Genomic DNA, 18,342 nt, shown 5'->3' with positions numbered 1-18,342 from the left:
ACTGCTAACTCCATTAGTCCGTTGACGTCATGTATTTTGTTCGAGGAAAGCTTCCCCTAATACCTAGAAGTTAGAAACAAGTAGTTTGTTTCTTGTCCAACTTGGGACATACACGGTACATATAAAAAAGATCGAGTTGACTACATCACGTGGTTTTATGCGTCGCTTGTTGATTTGGCACATCAAGGTAAGGATAACAAACTCGCTAACTATGTAATTTTTTAAGTCTATTACAAGGCACGGATATTATAATGGTGGTAGATAAAACGTCATTTGCCAATCGTGTTGTGTAGCAGAGCCGGGAGCTCAAAGAAAAAGAGAGCCAAAAAAATCAATTAAATCACTTAGATATTATATTTTTAGGTCTAATCATTAATAAACTACCCTTTAAACACTACTGTTTTTTTACTAAAATTGAGACATCTTTATTAATACAAAGTTTTGCATGACATGTAATTTACCCGCCTACATCCAAGTGTGTTGGGACAACATGTTGAGGTACAATAGCTTGGTAGAGGAGATTAGTAGAGTAGGCTCATTGTCCCAAATAGGATCGTAAATTCTTGTCGTGGTTTCAGTTCAAATTTGTACTAAAATCATGACAAATACCAGTGCATCACATGATGTTTGAGACGCTATCCTCTTAACGAGATGCATCGGATATAATCCTTCTCTATTAATGAATTTTTCCTTTTCCGAAAAAAAGATACCCATGTATAATTTAAGCCCTGTTAATGGATACCTAACCTCATGATGCTACGCTGCCAGGAGTACCAAAGGTAACATCGATATTTTCTTCTCAAAAAAGGGGGCGATATGCACAAGATGTATATACAACTACCATGCGAGGATATCAGCATAGGCTATTTGCCCGGTGCACGAGATAGAAAAAACTTTGTTACTATTCAATTTGTTTATCTTCCTTTTTTCAATAGGGACATAAATTGTGTTTCAAATTGAATTCATTTACAGCTCGTTTGGCACCCATCATTTGGGGTTAGAATTGTGAAATTCATTTTGAATTCTAAAAACTAACTTGTTTGGTCGGTACGGAATTGGCTACATGAATTCAATTTGCAATTTCATGGAATCACACTACAACTAATCTCAATTCTTCTCGAAAAACCATCATTTTTTGGAATTGTCTCTCACTCTACAATCCATGTGGTAGACGAACATGATTTTTGAACCTGAAATTCAAATTCAACCAAATAAAATACTACTATCTCCGTTACATAATTCTTGTCGAAATCTTACATGTATCTAGACACTTTTTATAAATAGATACATCCTTTTTTTTAGCAAATTTGAGACAAGAATTATGGAACGAAAGGATATCACAAATTGGATATCATTTCATTTCTACCAAATGAAATGAAAGGAGGGGTGCCCAACGAAATTACTTTTTCAATTTTTATACTCCCTCGATCCTATTATTTATCTCAAATTTGTCCAAATATAAATGTATTTATGCTTAGAAATCGTTTAGATACGTGTAATATTTCGACAACTAATATGGACCGGAAGTGGGAGTAATATTTTCGCTTTACACCTGTAACTTCTACCCCTCTCTCTCACCCGTCGCCTCCACTCGCATCCCCTACCCATTCCTTCCAGAGCGGCCTCACTCCGCCTCCCTCGCGAGCTCGCCTCCTCCTCCGCCGACCGAACTCCTCCCCCGCCTCCTACCTGGCCGCGTCCCCACCGCAGGCAGCCGCCCCGGATCTCCGCGTCCAGATCGCCGGAAGGCCCCCCTGGAGCAGCTGGCGTCCTCGCAGCCGGACCGAACCTCTGTACCTACTCCCTCACCCGCCGGAGCCCACCTCCGTCGCCTACTACCTCCCCAACTCCTCACTCTCGGAATCAGGTCAAGTCCACCTCCTCCCTCTCTCTCCTCCTAGACGTGTGTATTCGCCCTGGACCGATGGTTGGTTTGGGTGGATCCGAAACTTCACGCATACGCTGAATTTTTATACCGTAGATTGGTCTCTCTATGTTTATCTTGTTGCTCTGTTCTTGGATGGATCCGTAAGTTCATGTGCCCCTAGGTGTGCTATGATTGAAGAAATAACTAGGCCAATGATTATACTCTTAGTTAGTACTTGTAACTGATGAAGCCCCCTTAGGTACATACAGTGTGTTGATGCCGAATCTTTACTTTGCTGGTAAGAACAGATTCTATATACTGCTAACTTGTCTCTGTTTATTTTTCGTCTTTCTAATTATGCTCATTGCCGCATCACATTCTTCAGATGTTGCAATCCTTCCTCCCTCCTTTCTCACTGGAAAAAGCAGTAGTTGTCAATCCTGTCCAATGCAAGTTCGTCAGGGTTGGGTAGACGTTCCTGACTTCTGAGTACGCACACAATTTAAGATCACAAGACAAGTAGCGTGTATCCACACATGTACTGCACCACAGATCGGAATATTAAGCCAGTCTACTGACAACTTTGAGGTCTACAAAAAATCACAACATGGGAATCAATCTAGGATCAAGTACTCGCTGGGCACAAACTACTCAGGTGGAAGCAAAACAAATTGTCACAAAAAAGAAGCAAATCTAGGAAAATCAACAAGTTTGTATGACACTTGAGCGAAGGACAATAGATGGAGACTAAACTTGAGCTTGGATAGATGGCAGCATGGCTGAGGCGAGCAGAGGAAGTTTCCGGAAGGCCCGACGTTGAGACAAGGGTTGTATCCAGGTGGGAGCAGTGAGAAACCAATGAGACAGATTCTGGGGAAGCTGAGGTCGTCGGCACTGAGTCCGGCGGCTGCCTTTGCTGGTGTGACGGAAGCCCTAGCCACCCGGTGGGCTGTAGTCGCGAGACATGTGGGGTGGGAGGTGAGGGATTGGCTGGGGGAAGTGGGAACCCACTGAGTCAATGCTTTGGTGGATTCGCTGTTAACAAGAATATGAGAGATTGTGAATGGAGGAAGGGAAATAGGAGACTGGATCAGCGGAGTACTATGTATGACAATTGACTCTTAATTACTAATGTCAACATTTGCTTCCAGTTTCAAGTCAACTTAATGATGTGTATGTAATTACCCTAAAATACACAGATCATACTGCCCCTTCGGCAAGTATAGTTCATACAATAGACTTTCTCTATGCATCTGTACTAATATTGTTAAAATATGGGCCTGCTATAGCCAAGACTTGGGAGAAAAGCAAGGTATGATTAGGCTTCACATGGTTCTTTCTTAGAGGGCAATCATCATTATTAGTGTAGGATATGTGATGGCAAAGCTTTTTAATCTGGGTTAGTGATCCATAGAGTGGCAGGAAAATGACAAGTCATAGGTGTGGTGAGATGATGGTTGGTATCTTATGTTGCCATTAGTTTTTCCCATACTGGCTATTTGCATTGCCGTTTCTTGTACTTTTAGTCCCACACCATATGAGTTGAAATGTATCTTCTCTTGGCTTCCTAAAGGTTAGCATCTTTTGTATGACAACCGTAATGAGAGAAATGTGGTTCATACCATTCATCTTGGGAGGTCGGCTGATTGTTGGATTATGGTTTGCTGTCACACTCGAATACTGAGTGATTTTTTATCTTCTTGTTTATGGGTGGGGTCTTAGTGCGGAGCTCATGATCTGGAACATCTGTTGTTCAAAATTGAGAATATGTGGTTGTGGTTATTGAATATCTGTTTTAGAGCAACCCAAAGCTTGCTGTTGTTTACTTTTTTTTTCCCAATATCTTTCTTTTTTCTTATGATAGGGTACAAAGTAATTGCAGAGAAAGTCGCTGTTGAGACATTTCGATACTGGCCTTGAACCATTTTCTAACAATTTATATCTTTTCTTGGAAAATTATGACCTGAACGTGGCAGATTCTCTTGCAGGTGGATGTCAATTTGTATGCTGATTGAAGATAACTGACTTGGTTGATCCTGAGGGCAAGAAGTAATGATCCGGCCAGGCTCTAAGGAGTCGCAAAATTATGACAACAATAGCCAGAAAGTTTATCCTCAACCCATTGACGAAAATATGAATCAGAACATGGACTCAATGGACAGTATGATTGGAAGGATATTCAACAACATATCTTCTTTAAAGGCCGCGTACATTCAGCTGCAGGAAGCTCACACCCCATACGACCCAGACAAGATACAAACTGCTGATAAGCTTGTCATAGATGAGCTCACGAGGCTTTCAGAACTCAAGCATACTTACAGAGAGAAAAATCCTAAGCCAGTAGCGGCATCACCTCAAGATGCACGCTTGCTTTCCGAAATACAAGAGCAGCAGAACTTGTTAAAGACATATGAGGTCATGGTAAAGAAGTTCCAGTCCCAGATCCAGAACAGAGATACTGAGATTTCCCATTTACAGCAGCAAATCGATGAGGCGAAACATCGGAAATCAAAATTGGAGAAGAAATTGAAACAAAGGGGCTTACTTAACAAGGAATCTGAGGAATCTGATGAAGAGGAGAACTACTTCTCCATTGAGCTGACACCAAGTTTATTTACATCTACTACTGATAATGCATACCAATCAATACATGACTTCTCAAAGCCCTTGATCAACATGATGAAAGCTGCAGGGTGGGATCTTGATGCTGCTGCTAACGCAATTGAACCTGATGTAGTTTACACAAGGAGAGCTCACAAAAAGTACGCGTTTGAGTCCTATATTTGCCAAAGAATGTTCAGTGGTTTCCATGAAGAGAGCTTCTCCATCAAGTCGGCTAATGCCACTGTTTCCAATGAGGCTTTCTTCCATCAGTTCCTTGCAGTACGAGCCATGGATCCTTTGGATGTGCTGAGCCAAAACCCAGATTCGGTTTTTGGGAAGTTCTGCAGAAGCAAATACCTATTACTTGTGCACCCAAAAATGGAAGGTTCTTTCTTCGGTAACATGGATCAGAGAAACTATGTCATGAGCGGTGGCCATCCAAGGACACCTTTCTATCAGGCATTTCTCAAGCTGGCGAAGTCCATATGGTTGTTGCACAGGCTGGCATATTCTTTTGATCCAAAGGTCAGGGTCTTCCAAGTGAAAAAGGGAAACGAGTTCTCAGAGATTCACATGGAAAGTGTTGTAAAGAACATTGTTTTGGACGAAAATGCCGAGAGGCCTAAAGTTGGCTTGATGGTGATGCCTGGTTTCTTGATTGGGACTAGTGTGATACAGTCTCGAGTGTACCTTTCAGATGTCAAATGTGCTGACTGAAAATGTTGCAGTTACTTAAGGGTCAGGGTGCTTTACATGGCTCAGGTGCATTTAGTTGCATCTGACAAGGGGACACTGTGCCGGTCATGTATGTGATGCTACCTCTCCAAAGTGTTATTCGTATGAAATGTGGTAGCAGCACCAAAAAACTTAATATGCTTTTGTCATTTGACTTTGTCCTTCTGTTTTGTGTTGTAATCCTGTGCAATGTTTGGTCTATATATTGTCAATGTGATTTGGATTTGTCAGTGGATTTGTATGATTGTAACACCTTCCACGTTAGCTTCTTTTTTGGATGCCTAATCAGTTTTTTCCACTGTAATATATCTGTATTGTAATTGTTGGTTGTGCTTTGTACTATGTAATTTTTGAGGTTTCGCAATGGAATCATTGAACCATTTTGGAACTAGGTGAAAGTAATGGCAACAAGTGCATGGTACGTTTTGTGGTGGTTTACTGGATAACATGATGTTTCTCAATGCAAGGCGTCCATACATTCCAAATTTCCAATATTCAAGCTTGACCAATTATGCAAGGTGTCTGCATTCCAAAACTCAAGTTTGACCAATTACACCAATATAATGTGGGTTAACGTAGACAAACGGAGGGAAGTTCTACCTTATTTGTTATCTAGGGCATTTTACATTCCATTCGTCGATTTTTGTAGCTGTGATACGATTTTTGTATCAAGACATGCTTAATAACTTGTCATTGTGAGATCAAATTTCATCGAGACAAACAACACAGTTGAAACGATTCTACGATATGGGAGTTAAAATATTTGAATTTCAAAATTAGCACTTAAACTGTGAGTAGACGTTTTCCTTGTCCTTTGCTGAAGTAAAAGGTAAGGTGTCGTGTTTGCGTTTGCCAGAGTAGTAACACAGTCACAGGTTTGTGCCAACCATTCGAATGCCTTTGCTTGATGTGAATGCTACACGAAATGCACCATGGCCTTTTTATAATCCAGCCTACAGAGAAACACAAAATTCAAGTTCAACACTGGGTTCATTAAGCTTTCGCGGCTGGAAAATTTTACTCAAATATCCTAAGGCAACACCTTCTCTAGAGACATCTTTGTAAGAAAAATCTTATCTAGAGACGCCAGATGGAGCAGAGTACGTCCATCCTGGACAATCTCAAGGAGCTGAACGCCCTGAGCCCGTTTCCTCTTCTACAAACCCGTTTCCTTTTCACTCCCCACGCGCCATCTTTGCTAGGCTCCAAAGCATCTTCAGTTGCTGTTTTCCTCACAAACAATGCTATGAAGAATCCCTCCAGGTCATCCTCAGGGTCCGTTCGAAGCAAATGCTCAGCTGCAAATGAGGTGAACCACGTAGGTATTATTTAGCTGTCAATAGATGGTCATCTAGGAGCATTGTCAAATTGTTCAGGCACGAAGCACATACCTCCGTCGAAGACCGGAAGACCACGGCGGTGCCATTGAGGGAATGGAGTGGCGAGCTCAAATCCAAGTGATGAGGCAAGAGGCAGAACAGAGTTCACAACGTCCTCATTCTCTGCCTGGTGTATTGAACAGGTGCTGTAGACCAGTCTCTCCACCGAGGGAACTGCAAATGTGGATGTGGACGAGAGCTTTTCACTTCAGTTTGTGCAACAGTTGTTCATTGAAATGTGATAATTGCACAGACAGAGTATAGTAGGAATTTACATGATAAAGCATGCGAGAGAACTTTCCGCTGAAAAGCGGATAGTTTCCTAATCCTTGCGCTTGAACCTGCATCATCCTGATCATCTGCAAAAGAGGATATCTTCCAATGCTAAATATCCAACAAGATCTTTTGACATAACGGTGGTCTGCTGACCATTTTCCCTCCCTTGCTTCCTTAAAACTAGTAAATCATAAATCATCCCTGACACTATGCTGCGATATTTCAGCAAGTAAGATCCTTGTGCTAACTACAGAAGGATAAATGACCAACCAGACTACACGAGGGCACTAAAGAATCTTACTGGTTCCTATTTGCTCGATCCAATTAACAAAAAAACAGAAACCAATTACATGGCCTGTGGCAGAAACTGGGGCAAACTTGGTGCGGTACTACAGACACACAATGCAGAGAAAACTGGGGCAACCCATGAAGATTCCATGTTTTTATATCGAACGAGATAAGTAATTACATATAGTTACCGCTCGAATGTGAAGGAAGCAAGTGGTCGAGTCTCTCTGTAGAGATTCCAGAACCAGAGCAAGAGGGATCTAATAGAATAGCACGGACCTGCACCAATTACCACCATCATTGAAGCCCATAATAAAATTAGGGATAATTACTATCCAAGAAAGTAAAGCTCCGAAATGTATGCTCATCTAAAGTGTTCATTAATAGGTTACCATGGAGGTTACTACAAAGAATCTGATCTTTATTAGTTTGAAGGGAAAAAATAGAAACAGATGTAGAAGGTCTACAGACCTCAGCATATGACGGATCATTGCTATCTATATCCAAAAAGTCACCATTAACTGTTTCAATATCTACAGGACCGGTTAAGGAAAGCTGATTATCATATCATATGACACGAACTTTGCAAGGCCTAGCCCATAATGTATGGCAAACAAGTACATCTAGACGTTCACTCAGGAAGTGGGAGGAAAGAACCTCATATCATCAAATAGATTCATGATCAGCAACTCACCATAGATGGTCAAAACATACCAGAATGATCCCTCGACATAATGGGCATTGTATATATTTTCAGAAATGTGAAAAATCAAAGTTGGGGACAAAATAGCCATATACAAAAGAATAAGGGATCGTTTCCTTGATTGGAAAAGGAAAAGACCTATGCAAGATATGCTCTATTTGCAAGATGGAACCCCTGTTTGGTATGGCACAGCCCCTTCGGAGTACCCTTGGGAACAAATGTCGCGGATATTTGAAAGTTCACACAGGTTAGAAGGGGATTTGTATCGAAACTCGAAATAATTCAGAAGATATTTTAGTTACTACATAAATGTCCTTGCAATTAAGAGTTTCTGGTGTATTAAAGGCAAGGTGGGAAAGATGATTCAACACTGAAAACAATAAACAAGGATAATTGCAAGGACATTAAAACTATTGGAATTTTAGAAACAATAAAGAATTCAAGAAAGGATACTGTCTGCTCCAGATCTTCTGATAGTATGCTGCAAGGTCTTGACCCTCTCTTTGTTAAGTTCGCAGGCCACAATACTCCCTTCTCCATTCATGAGTGCAGCAAGGTGAACCGTTTTGTTCCCTGGAGCCGCACATGCATCAATAACCTAAGTTTAACGTTCAATTGGAAATTAATGATTTAACTTGATATAACTAAAAAGTAATACAATCAGAGTATATTGATCAATTGATACATCACAGTGCTATGTTCTTTCCACAGCCATAAAGCATAGCAAAGAAAAAATCCAACAAAATAAGCATGAACCAATGAAATTATGTCACTTATCATACATGATGATAAGTGAAACACATATCAATATTATTATATATTTTAATATTTTATCACTGCCTGCATCCCCACAAAATCATGTCCTAGAGTAACCACAACATATAGAAAGTATTTTATTGGATTTATCTGATATGCAAGATAAGCAGAGAACAAGATAATAATAAATATCATCAACAAGAACTAACAGACTAATACACTAACCTTCCAACCTGGCTTAGGGCACAGTGCAATTGCCACCATAGAACTTGCTTTCCCCTGTAAGAATAGGTTGAAATAAGGACAAATAAACGAAGGTCATTTCAAAAGCAAATGCTAAAGAATCACTGGTTCACCTGTAAAAAAACCTTCCCATCTTTGACCAAAGGATGGTTATGCAAATCAGTTCCAGGCGGGAGCACCAACATGTCTGGAACCACATCGTCTTTATCAATCTAGTCAACAGTTAGTGAATTAGTCAAGTCTCCCCACCAAGAATGGCAGAGGTAGACAGTGATATCACAGTTATATCAGGAAAAATTGCAGAAGCTTGCTAAACATTAGAAGATAGATGAATTACCATGTGTATTTTGCTGAGTTCTTCAATTACAGATTCTGTAGTGGCCTTAAGTGTGTTTACACGAAGAAACCTGGGCTTCGGCTTGACTGAAGAAGAAAAGGACAATGCATATAACTTTTATTAGCAGCATCTTAATTTAGAAGGGCGGTATATGTCAAAATCAAGCTAATGCACAGCAGCAATTGTGTATATTTTCCCCCTGGATTTGGTTGTGAAATTGTGATGCTAACTTCCACAACCAAATTGGTTTGCTGTGATACACTTCTTCTCCAGATATGGTAATGAACTTGTGATGCCAACTTTGACAACAAAATTGGTTTGCCAAGTATGAAAATAACTATGTTCAATTGTTTATAACAGTTGCTATTTGCAGAGGATATCACACCTAAAATAGAATCCATAGTTTCCTATCGCAAATCAGAATCTGTCAATTATCACAACAAGCTATTGTGCATGAACGTAAAGAAATGAAGTCCATAACTAGTCAATGTATAAAAACAACTGAAACATAGCATGGACACTGGGTATTCAGTGTTGACACAGCGAACTGAAGTCAGATCATACACTTCATATAAAACAGTTCAAGTTTTATATGAACTGTAGAGAAATATTAATGATAAGGTAGAAGCCTTTTTTTAAAACTATCACAAAAAAAAATTAAGCGATTCTGGATGGTCACGAGTCAACACCATTAGCTAGCCCAGAGAAACAATGGTAATGATATTACAGGAATGTTGAATGATCTGCTACAGAAAGAACAGGTTTGGGAGAAGGGTACCTGTAGTTTTATTGCCTAACAATTCCTGGATGCTACTGACCTTCTTTCTAACACAAATTTTCTTGAGAGCTGTCATAAGAGTATCTTTATGTAGCATAATTAACTGCTCAACAGATCCAGAAACTGCGGTTTCCTACAAACGTGATTGTGTCACATGTTCTTTCAATAGGAAAAAGAAGAGGAACAGCACAACTGATGAACTTGAATCATACACCAAACTAGTTCTTAATCAAGTCTATGACTCGAGATTTAACTTTCTACAAGTTTAGACAGAGTAAATGCCTGAAAATGTTTGAATAATTTTGTTGATCCAAAGATCATAGCAACTAACAAACCTGGCCAAAGAGGATGTCATAGGCAGTCACATAAACTAATTCCTCCTGTTTCTGCAAGTCAAAAGTAATGCAGAGTCAATTCATGCCTTGCTGGCTGCAGGTGTTATATGTTATTGTTAGCACTTAAGAGGCGTTATAAATCAGATATATCAACATAACATCTGATAAGGACTACGTATAGCAAGAAGGAAATGAATTCAATCACAAAGTCATATCAGTTGCCTGACCTTCCATTTGCTGGTTAGTATGCCACTTGCTGCTAAAACCTCCTTAAGAATTGGGAGATCTGTTGAGAATGAAACAAACAAACATGAGAGTAAATGCAAGAAAAGAAATACTGACGGTTAAACAATAACAGCAGAACAGCCTGTGTTTGCTCATTTCAAGCAGCACTACATAGGGTATCGTTTCTTGGTCCCAAGACATGCACATTCTCATCAGATGGACTAACAGGCTGATTGAATGTGTATGGTTCTTTAACGGTTAGCTGTTCTATAACCAGAGTTTAGCAATAATATATCCTTCTTTGGAAGCTTGAGCTCAAGACGCAACTCTGTTCACTACTTCACTTCTTTAGATTTTGCCTTGGACAAATAGAATTACACCCTTGGTAGTGAAAGTTCTTCAACATGGAAAAAAAAATGCTCTTGACTTTACAACATGAGAGCCAATTCATAGAAGACATGATGACACATTACCGCCCGTACAAAAGTACAACTGCATTGCATGTTCAGTTTCCTATAGATTCTAGGATTACAACTAACTCCTCGCTTCAAAAAATGGACCATGCACCAACTAGAGCAACCAACACCAGCATGCCAGAGCATTGAACAGAAGTTGGTGCAAACATATTAGCATCATGTTTACGTAGAGGCATTCTATCGGATACTTAAAAAAACCATCGCGAGATTGCAGTGCCACGGTTCTGCATTGGCATTCTATCGAACACCTTGCACGCGACCGCGCAGGAACGCGGCGGGTAGGACCTGGGGGCTTACACTTGAGGGTCTGGCAGACAAGGGCGAAGGTAGCGCGCTTGTTGCGCACGGAGGGGGAGTAGACGAGGGACTTGATGGATCCCCCGGCGCGTCTGGACGCATCCCCGCGGAGCACGCGCCGGAGCACCGTGGCCGCCTCGCGCCGCGCGAAGAACGCCGCGCGCTCCCCCGCGTCCCGGCTTGCCATCCGCCGTCCAGGCTGGCGCGGGGGCGTCCGGCTGTGCCCGGCCGTCGCAGGAACGTGGCTGCGATTCTTTTGCGGCGGCGGCATGGCTGATGGCTCAGGGTCGCCTTCCGGGCTGCGAGTGCTGGTTGCTGACGAGAAGCGAGGCTTTGGGTTTTATGCCATGTCAAACTAGTCTAAAAGCCCTTGCAATCTTTAAAAAAAATATCTGTGCCCTAAAAAGATTAATTTTTCTAATTGTATGGTTACGGTGCATTTGGGCCTTACTAGATGATGCCCCGCACGTTGTTGTGAAAATTTAAGTTAATGTACGTGAGTTTTGAGAAAAAATTTAATTAACATAGATGAGTGAAAAGAAACAAGAAAAGGATATCCAGTGAAATTGTATAATGGAATTGTATGGTAGATTATAGATTTTTCAATTAGTTGAGATAGCTTGATGAAAAATAGCATGCATGCATGTGCAAAAAATATGAGTTTCCTAGTAAATAGATGTGAACAAATTAATTGTGTGATGATGTGGCATGCTTGCACGTCGAGAGAAATCAATTAGTGGGTTTCTTCTATTTAGATATAGAAGATTACTCCCTTTGATCCTAAAAAAAAAATTAGGATCCGAGGAAGTAGTTCTAATAAATTTAGAATCAATTTTGTGGTTGGAGTAGTTCTTTTTGTCTGAGGTGGGAAGGCAATAAAAAGGAATCTAATTTGTCAAAAATGATATTGACTTTCTAAGCATAACATATCCAACATCTGCATATTAGTTTTTTCACTAAATTATTACTCGTAGGTACAATATTTGCGGGGAAGACATCGAATTGAGTTGGTGGCGGTAGATGGGGGCTTGAAGATGTGGTCGCCATAGATTTGGGTAAGAACATTTTTTCAATCAAGTGAAATCTTTTTGACACCTCATGGATGCAAAATAGATATGCTTTCTAACGACCATGATGTTATAATGTGCAACATCAATGTGTTACAAGTGTTAAAGAAAGAATGCATTATAATGATCTAGGGTGTTTCTTTTCTCAACATAAAAAAAAAAATTGGGCTGCACTGTAACATGACATGCATGCACACGGTAGGCATTGGACAAAATGTGTCTCCTTCTCCTTCTTCCTTAGGTACCGCTTCCTCTAAACTTTCCGTACCTTCTCCGCTCCTCTTTTGACACATTGTTGTCTTCTCCGATCCCGCATTTTCTCCATCGTTGTTGCAGTCTATCGTCGCCACTAGCATCAAGCCCGCGTGTGCCTCTAAGTCCGACAATACACTATCCGTTAGGTGTTTCGCACTAAGCTCGCAATTGCTTTAATGTCGTTCAAAAATCGTCCTTCTTCTTATTGCCTGTCATTAGGGAAAGCCATCGACAATTTGTTCATGCTAAAGATTTTTCAAATGATAAACGTCAATACTGGCATAACTCTTAAATCAAACTTTCTCAATGTTTGATCGGGTTTGTAGAAAAAATAAAACCAACATATGTAACACCAAACTAATGCATTATGAAAATACATTTGATAGTTGTCCTAACGTACCAATATGGTGTATATGTTGTTGTTTTTCTACAAATTTGATCCAGATTGACAAATTTTGGCTCAAGACCAACCGAAATGTACACCCTCTGATTTATATTAGTTGTCAAAATATTACATGTATCTAGACGTTTTTTAAACATGTATCTAAACATCTTTTAAATGCATTCATGTTTGGCCAAATTTGAGACAATTAATATAAATCGGAGGAATACTTGACATTTCAGAACAGAGCAAGTAAAATAAACTGCTGACCAATTCAAACACACCTTTTAAAATCCAAGAAGATTCGCGTTCCCGTAAAAGCTTCCTCGTCAGCGACACATATCCAGTCTGCTTTGACCAGCTCACATTCGATGACCGAATTTTACATTCAAAACCTCCAGGAATCAGTAAACTGCAAAACAATCCTCGCCAGCCCCGGCAGAGGGCAGTGCAGAGCGCACCCTGGTCGTTCTGTGCACGCCTGGCAAACAAAAATCTCGCTTCGTATAACAAAGCAGAGGGAAAACAAATGGAGCCATGAGCTGCTCCCCCTCCTCCTCCTCCAACTCCCCTGGTCCCCTGCAAACCCTAGCCTCGGCTTAACTCCTCCCCTCGTCCTTGCCGGCGAGCGCGCGCGCCATAGCCAGAGCCCCGCCTCTGCCTCCGCGTCGGCGGCCGACATGCCGCCGCACGGGGATCTGGACCGGCAGATCGCGCAGCTGCGCGATTGCAAGTACCTGCCGGAGGCGGAGGTCAGGGGGCTCTGCGAGCAGGCCAAGGCCATCCTCATGGAGGAATGGAACGTGCAGCCTGTGCGCTGCCCCGTCACCGTCTGTGGCGACATCCATGGCCAGTTCTACGACCTCATGGAGCTCTTCCGCATCGGCGGCGAGTCGCCCGACACCAACTACCTCTTCATGGGCGACTACGTCGGTACGTCCTCTGACTTCACCCGCGATTCACCCCCTTTCGCCTCTCTATCGCGCTCGCCCTGTCGACGCATGTTTTGGTCGATCTGTAGGTATTAGTGCGGTAAAAGCTGGGCCTGTCGACGCTTGCTCTGGTCGAATCTGTAGGGATTGGTGCGAGAAAAGATGGGTTATTTTTAGATTCTGCGATTGAATCGAGTGGGTTGGTGGGAGAGTTCGTTCCGTTGGGGTTGGGACGTTTTTGCTGCTCATGCAACTTATGTGTTGGGTTTGGGCCGACCTTGCAAGGATTTACAGGAGTCCTCGTCTTTTGGTCGTCTTAGGCATCTTTATAAGCGTTGGATGCTTGTAAGCTAGCAAGAAGACTAAAGAAACTTACTAAATCATACCAGGTAATTGAGAAATGCAAAAAGAAAAACCTCCATGTTTGATTATTTTGGCAATTAAAGGCGCTGATAACCGACAAATATGTCTTGTCGTGTGCGTTGGAACGACAAAAGGGAAATCCATCCATCTTTGAGCCCTTTCCCTTTTTTCCTCATCTGTTTTTTAGATGTATCTCTACCTTCCTTCCCTAAGTTGGATAACTTTATCATATTGCTCTTACTGCAGACCGTGGCTACTATTCGGTGGAAACTGTTTCGCTGTTGGTGGCTTTGAAAGTTCGCTATAGAGACAGAATTACAATATTGAGAGGAAACCATGAGAGCAGACAAATCACTCAAGTGTGAGTTTATGTCCTTGTAGATTTAAATTCTTCTGTACACAGAATTGCTGGTTCCAGTTCATTATTGGATACTTTCTTATACAATAATAAGTGATGTGCATTTGACCTGTAATCTTTGTAGTTTGTAGCATGTTTGATCCTCAGTTAACTGTGTAAACGGACTAAATCTGTAGATGTATTATTCCACACCAGGAGTATTATCTGGCGCAAAATGGCTAAGGCAATGCACAAGTTTTCGAATTTAGAAGGCAGCTTGCCTTGTTAGTTATTACTGGAACTCCATGAGAAGCTTAAATGTGTTGGTTTATCTACGTGGGCAGCAGCTTGTTTATAAAGTTGTCTTCTATGCTGAACTGAAGTAGCAATGTGTTTGTGCTTAGTCCTGATAAGATATAATACATGTGCTCTACCTATTATCTGCACATACCAATGTGATTGCTCAGAGCAAAACATCCAGCTAGAACTTACTTGGTGATCACAATTTTCAGCTTCATGTTCCATGTCTTTATTCCTAGTTAACCCCCACCTCCCTGGTGAATGGTTTGGCCAAAATGACTATTGGCAATATGTTCATTGTAACAACATTTGTATGATTTCGAGTAGACTACTTGCGCACTATGCAGCTTTCACAAGCTGCTTCACGACATGTTGACAGGTTGCCCTACAACATAGTTCCTGACACCGACTATTTTGCTACAGGTATGGCTTCTACGATGAGTGCTTAAGAAAATATGGAAATGCAAATGTGTGGAAGTACTTCACGGACTTGTTTGATTATTTGCCTCTCACGGCTCTTATAGAAAACCAGGTTTGTTATTCAAGTAATTTTTATTGCCACTAACAGAAGCATATTCAATATATGCCTGACATCTGGGAAACGCCCGTCTTGTAGGTATTCTGCCTTCATGGTGGCCTCTCTCCATCATTGGATACGTTAGATAACATTCGTGCTCTTGATCGCATACAAGAGGTAAACAATGAAGTCACCACTTTTTTTGAGAACTTGTGTTTCTTTCTGTTTCCCATTCAGAGGCATGCATGAGAGGTGATCTTACGATTCATGTTACCTAGGCAGGTATATGCAAAGAAAATTGTGCATGCATTTATTTACCTGTAATTTGATATACTCCATTATTCATGTGAATTCAGAAAAACTTTGATCTAGTTGAACATGGTAGCACTAAAATTCTGATGGAAGATACTAATCAACATTGGCTGTGTAGTGTGTGATACTTCATACTTGATCGACATGATGTCTTTTTACCATCTAAGTTCTTTGGTAAAACACTGAAGTTCTCTGTTCTGAGGATTCGAGCAGTACTATCATATATGATTGGAACAGATATTTTTTTTCACATCTAGATCATTGTCAAGTTATTGTGCTTATGAAGGATGCCAATCATATGATACGTGTTATGTCTTGTTTCACAACTTGTTATCCATGCGTGGAAGAAACTGGACTAGACTACTTATTCTCAGCCTAATATCATATATTTCTCAAAATATGTTTGCAGGTTCCTCACGAAGGACCCATGTGTGATCTGTTGTGGTCAGATCCGGATGACCGATGTGGGTGGGGGATTTCACCAAGAGGAGCAGGTTATACATTTGGGCAAGATATTGCACAACAGTTCAACCATACAAATGGTCTCTCTCTCATATCAAGGGCACATCAACTTGTAATGGAAGGATTCAACTGGTGCCAGGTTGGTGCCCACTCACCAAAAATAATAAAATATACTTATTTGATATTGTACATATTAGTGCATTTTTCTATAAACTTGGTTAAACTTTAAGAAGTTTGACTGAGGACAAAGCTAGAACATCTTATAAAAAGGAACAGAAGGAGTATGTTGTAAACTGATTAATTAGCCTTGTACATTTTTCTTAATTACTCAAGGCCTCCCTAATAAAAGGCCTTCATATAAGTGTTTGAAGGAATTAAATTTACTTACTATTGAGGTATAAATATAGGGTATGTTGATAGCCACACTGCCGGAGTTTTTGAAGAAGATTGGGGGTGGGGAGGGTGTTTTTGTTTGCTTCTCTAACTCGCGGGTTTGCATGATCAAACTTCCTAGGGGTGAGAAGAGAAAGGTTAGAAAGGAATGAACGTACGACCACGAACTCCAAACTTTATTAGTAGGAAAGATAGATCTGTAGGGTATGTTAATGGCCACACTTTGCCAAATTTTGCAACAGGTGTGGCAGCTTAGTTAGGCTACTGTTTGTTTGACTGCCATAAGTGTGGCATTCCACACTTCCTTAGCAGCCTGTCCCACCTGTCATAGACTTGTATCTTTGTCAAACATTGACTAAATTGTGGCAAGCAATTTCTCCGCCACACTTTTTGTGGCTTGCCACAGTAGTAGAAAATGTGTGGCAAGGCTATCAACTAAACATGCCCATAGTCTTTGATCCTCTGGTGTGCCGGCCAGTGGGGTTGATGTAGATCGTAGGTTAACTGATGTAGATTACGGACATCCATGTCGTCTGTGATCATAGACAAGTGCAAGGTAGAGGGAGCATACAAGCTCAATCGTGCTGCAACAAACAGGGTCACAAGGCAGATTGGAATTCTCATTCAGACTATATTTGCCGAGGGGATTGGGCAACATATCACGTTCCACTTCTAACAAATTGTTAGAAAGAGATTTAAGGAACTTGGTAAAAAAATAATGAGAACTTCATCTTCCTGGAAAATACGATCCTTGCTTGGCAGAAGAAATCCTTAAGAGCGTGACAGCTTGCCTGGGGACCCCTTTGTTATTAAGCTACTAGTCATGTCTGCAAATTTTCGTAGTTCCTGCATTATGCAAGGTTTATACTTGTCTGCTGGCTTTTGAGTGCGGTGTTCAGATATTAGCATATAGGGAGCTTCAATAATTAGTTAATTACTGTATTATGTTTTTCTCATGCAGGATAAGAATGTTGTCACAGTGTTCAGTGCACCAAACTACTGTTACCGATGTGGTAACATGGCCGCAATTCTTGAGGTTGGAGAAAATATGGATCATAACTTCCTCCAGTTTGATCCAGCGCCTCGGCAAATAGAGCCTGACACAACGCGCAAGACCCCCGACTACTTTTTGTAATTGTGGTGTTGACCCTTTAACTTACCAGTGTCAATGTTCCTCTCCTCCGCAGTGTCGGGGTCTGTAGATCTTCTGTCCTTAGATATGGGTTCCATGAGCCCGAGCTGTATGTCAATCAATTCTTTTGTTTGGAGATTTTCTTTTGGCTGCCTCTCGACCTTTATACGAGATGTTGAAGTTACAATTGCCGATTTTTTTTCCTGATCTGCTTCCATTTTGTTTTATGGGTCCACAGAGTGAAAGGAAGCTGCATTAGGATTGCTCTTGTTCTCTCAGCATCATGTGCATGACTGAATAATTTCCACATGGATGGGGTGCAGTACTCCCATCTGATGTGTCTTTTGTGTATGTATGTTTGTCGGTGTGTTGTAATGAGTTTGATATTCTATAGGAGATGGCAGATGTGTGTTCTGTTGAGACCGTTTCTATGGCAACTGAGGCACTTGAGGTGAGATACTATCGTAGCACTTTCTGATGATTCCACAGCAGAAAGAAGCATATCAGCCTTTGGTCGACCACGATTGTTATATGTTAGATTCGACTACTGCCGTGGCCTGCATGTGTTTCTAGATTGTCAATTTAACTAAT

The 18,342-nt window shown here is 41.1% G+C and overlaps 3 protein-coding genes across 5 annotated transcripts; 2 read left to right on the top strand and 1 right to left on the bottom strand.

Annotated features, from left to right (window-relative positions):
- The first annotated feature begins 1,572 nt into the window (after nt 1-1,572).
- Nucleotides 1,573-5,597, top strand: LOC100825831 (protein GRAVITROPIC IN THE LIGHT 1). 2 transcript variants are annotated; one of them, XM_003571642.4, is made up of 2 exons: nt 1,573-1,867; nt 3,856-5,597. In XM_003571642.4, exon 2 carries the CDS (start codon nt 3,920-3,922, stop codon nt 5,186-5,188), a length of 1,269 nt encoding a protein of 422 aa, XP_003571690.1. In that variant the 5' UTR covers nt 1,573-1,867; nt 3,856-3,919; the 3' UTR covers nt 5,189-5,597. The 2 variants fall into 2 exon arrangements, with proteins under 2 accessions (XP_003571690.1, XP_024316984.1); XM_024461216.1 differs by lacking the exon at nt 1,573-1,867 and adding an exon at nt 2,954-2,972.
- A 213-nt stretch (nt 5,598-5,810) lies between these two features.
- On the bottom strand, nt 5,811-11,627 carry LOC100840930 (probable 28S rRNA (cytosine-C(5))-methyltransferase). Of its 2 annotated transcripts, XM_010235739.3 has the most exons (14): nt 11,300-11,627; nt 10,529-10,587; nt 10,302-10,352; nt 9,967-10,099; nt 9,189-9,274; nt 8,965-9,063; nt 8,834-8,887; nt 8,306-8,450; nt 7,621-7,682; nt 7,341-7,428; nt 6,861-6,944; nt 6,598-6,759; nt 6,249-6,504; nt 5,811-6,159 (listed from the first exon to the last, which is right to left on the bottom strand). In XM_010235739.3, the coding sequence occupies exons 1-13, from the start codon at nt 11,568-11,570 to the stop codon at nt 6,284-6,286; spliced, it is 1,515 nt and encodes a 504-aa protein (XP_010234041.1). In that variant the 5' UTR covers nt 11,571-11,627; the 3' UTR covers nt 5,811-6,159; nt 6,249-6,283. The 2 variants fall into 2 exon arrangements, with proteins under 2 accessions (XP_010234041.1, XP_010234040.1); XM_010235738.3 differs by having other exon boundaries at nt 5,957-6,504; nt 11,300-11,626.
- Nucleotides 11,628-13,488: 1,861 nt separating this feature from the next.
- Nucleotides 13,489-18,171, top strand: LOC100821821 (serine/threonine-protein phosphatase PP2A-1 catalytic subunit). Its single transcript, XM_003571635.4, has 6 exons — nt 13,489-13,936; nt 14,545-14,659; nt 15,359-15,467; nt 15,552-15,629; nt 16,174-16,365; nt 17,581-18,171. The coding sequence occupies exons 1-6, from the start codon at nt 13,684-13,686 to the stop codon at nt 17,752-17,754; spliced, it is 921 nt and encodes a 306-aa protein (XP_003571683.1). The 5' UTR covers nt 13,489-13,683; the 3' UTR covers nt 17,755-18,171.
- Nucleotides 18,172-18,342: the final 171 nt, after the last annotated feature.

This window comes from Brachypodium distachyon, chromosome 3 (genome assembly GCF_000005505.3).
Source record: "Brachypodium distachyon strain Bd21 chromosome 3, Brachypodium_distachyon_v3.0, whole genome shotgun sequence".
NCBI classification, from domain to species: Eukaryota; Viridiplantae; Streptophyta; class Magnoliopsida; order Poales; family Poaceae; genus Brachypodium; species Brachypodium distachyon.
This window is presented reverse-complemented; position numbering and strand designations above follow the sequence as displayed.

What these genes read in the sequence shown, in the direction of transcription:
- LOC100825831 (XM_003571642.4), top strand. Translation starts at nt 3,920, where the DNA reads ATGATCCGGCCAGGCTCTAAGGAGTCGCAAAATTATGACAACAATAGC.
- LOC100840930 (XM_010235739.3), bottom strand. Translation starts at nt 11,570, where the DNA reads ATGCCGCCGCCGCAAAAGAATCGCAGCCACGTTCCTGCGACGGCCGGG. An exon ending in CAGAAGATCTGGAGCAGACA is followed by an intron (nt 7,683 to 8,305) that starts GTATCCTTTCTT and finishes CCGGTCCTGTAG; the next exon opens with ATATTGAAACAGTTAATGGT. An exon ending in ATGATCCGTCATATGCTGAG is followed by an intron (nt 7,429 to 7,620) that starts GTCTGTAGACCT and finishes TAATTGGTGCAG; the next exon opens with GTCCGTGCTATTCTATTAGA.
- LOC100821821 (XM_003571635.4), top strand. Translation starts at nt 13,684, where the DNA reads ATGCCGCCGCACGGGGATCTGGACCGGCAGATCGCGCAGCTGCGCGAT. An exon ending in AGCAGACAAATCACTCAAGT is followed by an intron (nt 14,660 to 15,358) that starts GTGAGTTTATGT and finishes ATTTTGCTACAG; the next exon opens with GTATGGCTTCTACGATGAGT. An exon ending in AAGGATTCAACTGGTGCCAG is followed by an intron (nt 16,366 to 17,580) that starts GTTGGTGCCCAC and finishes TTTCTCATGCAG; the next exon opens with GATAAGAATGTTGTCACAGT.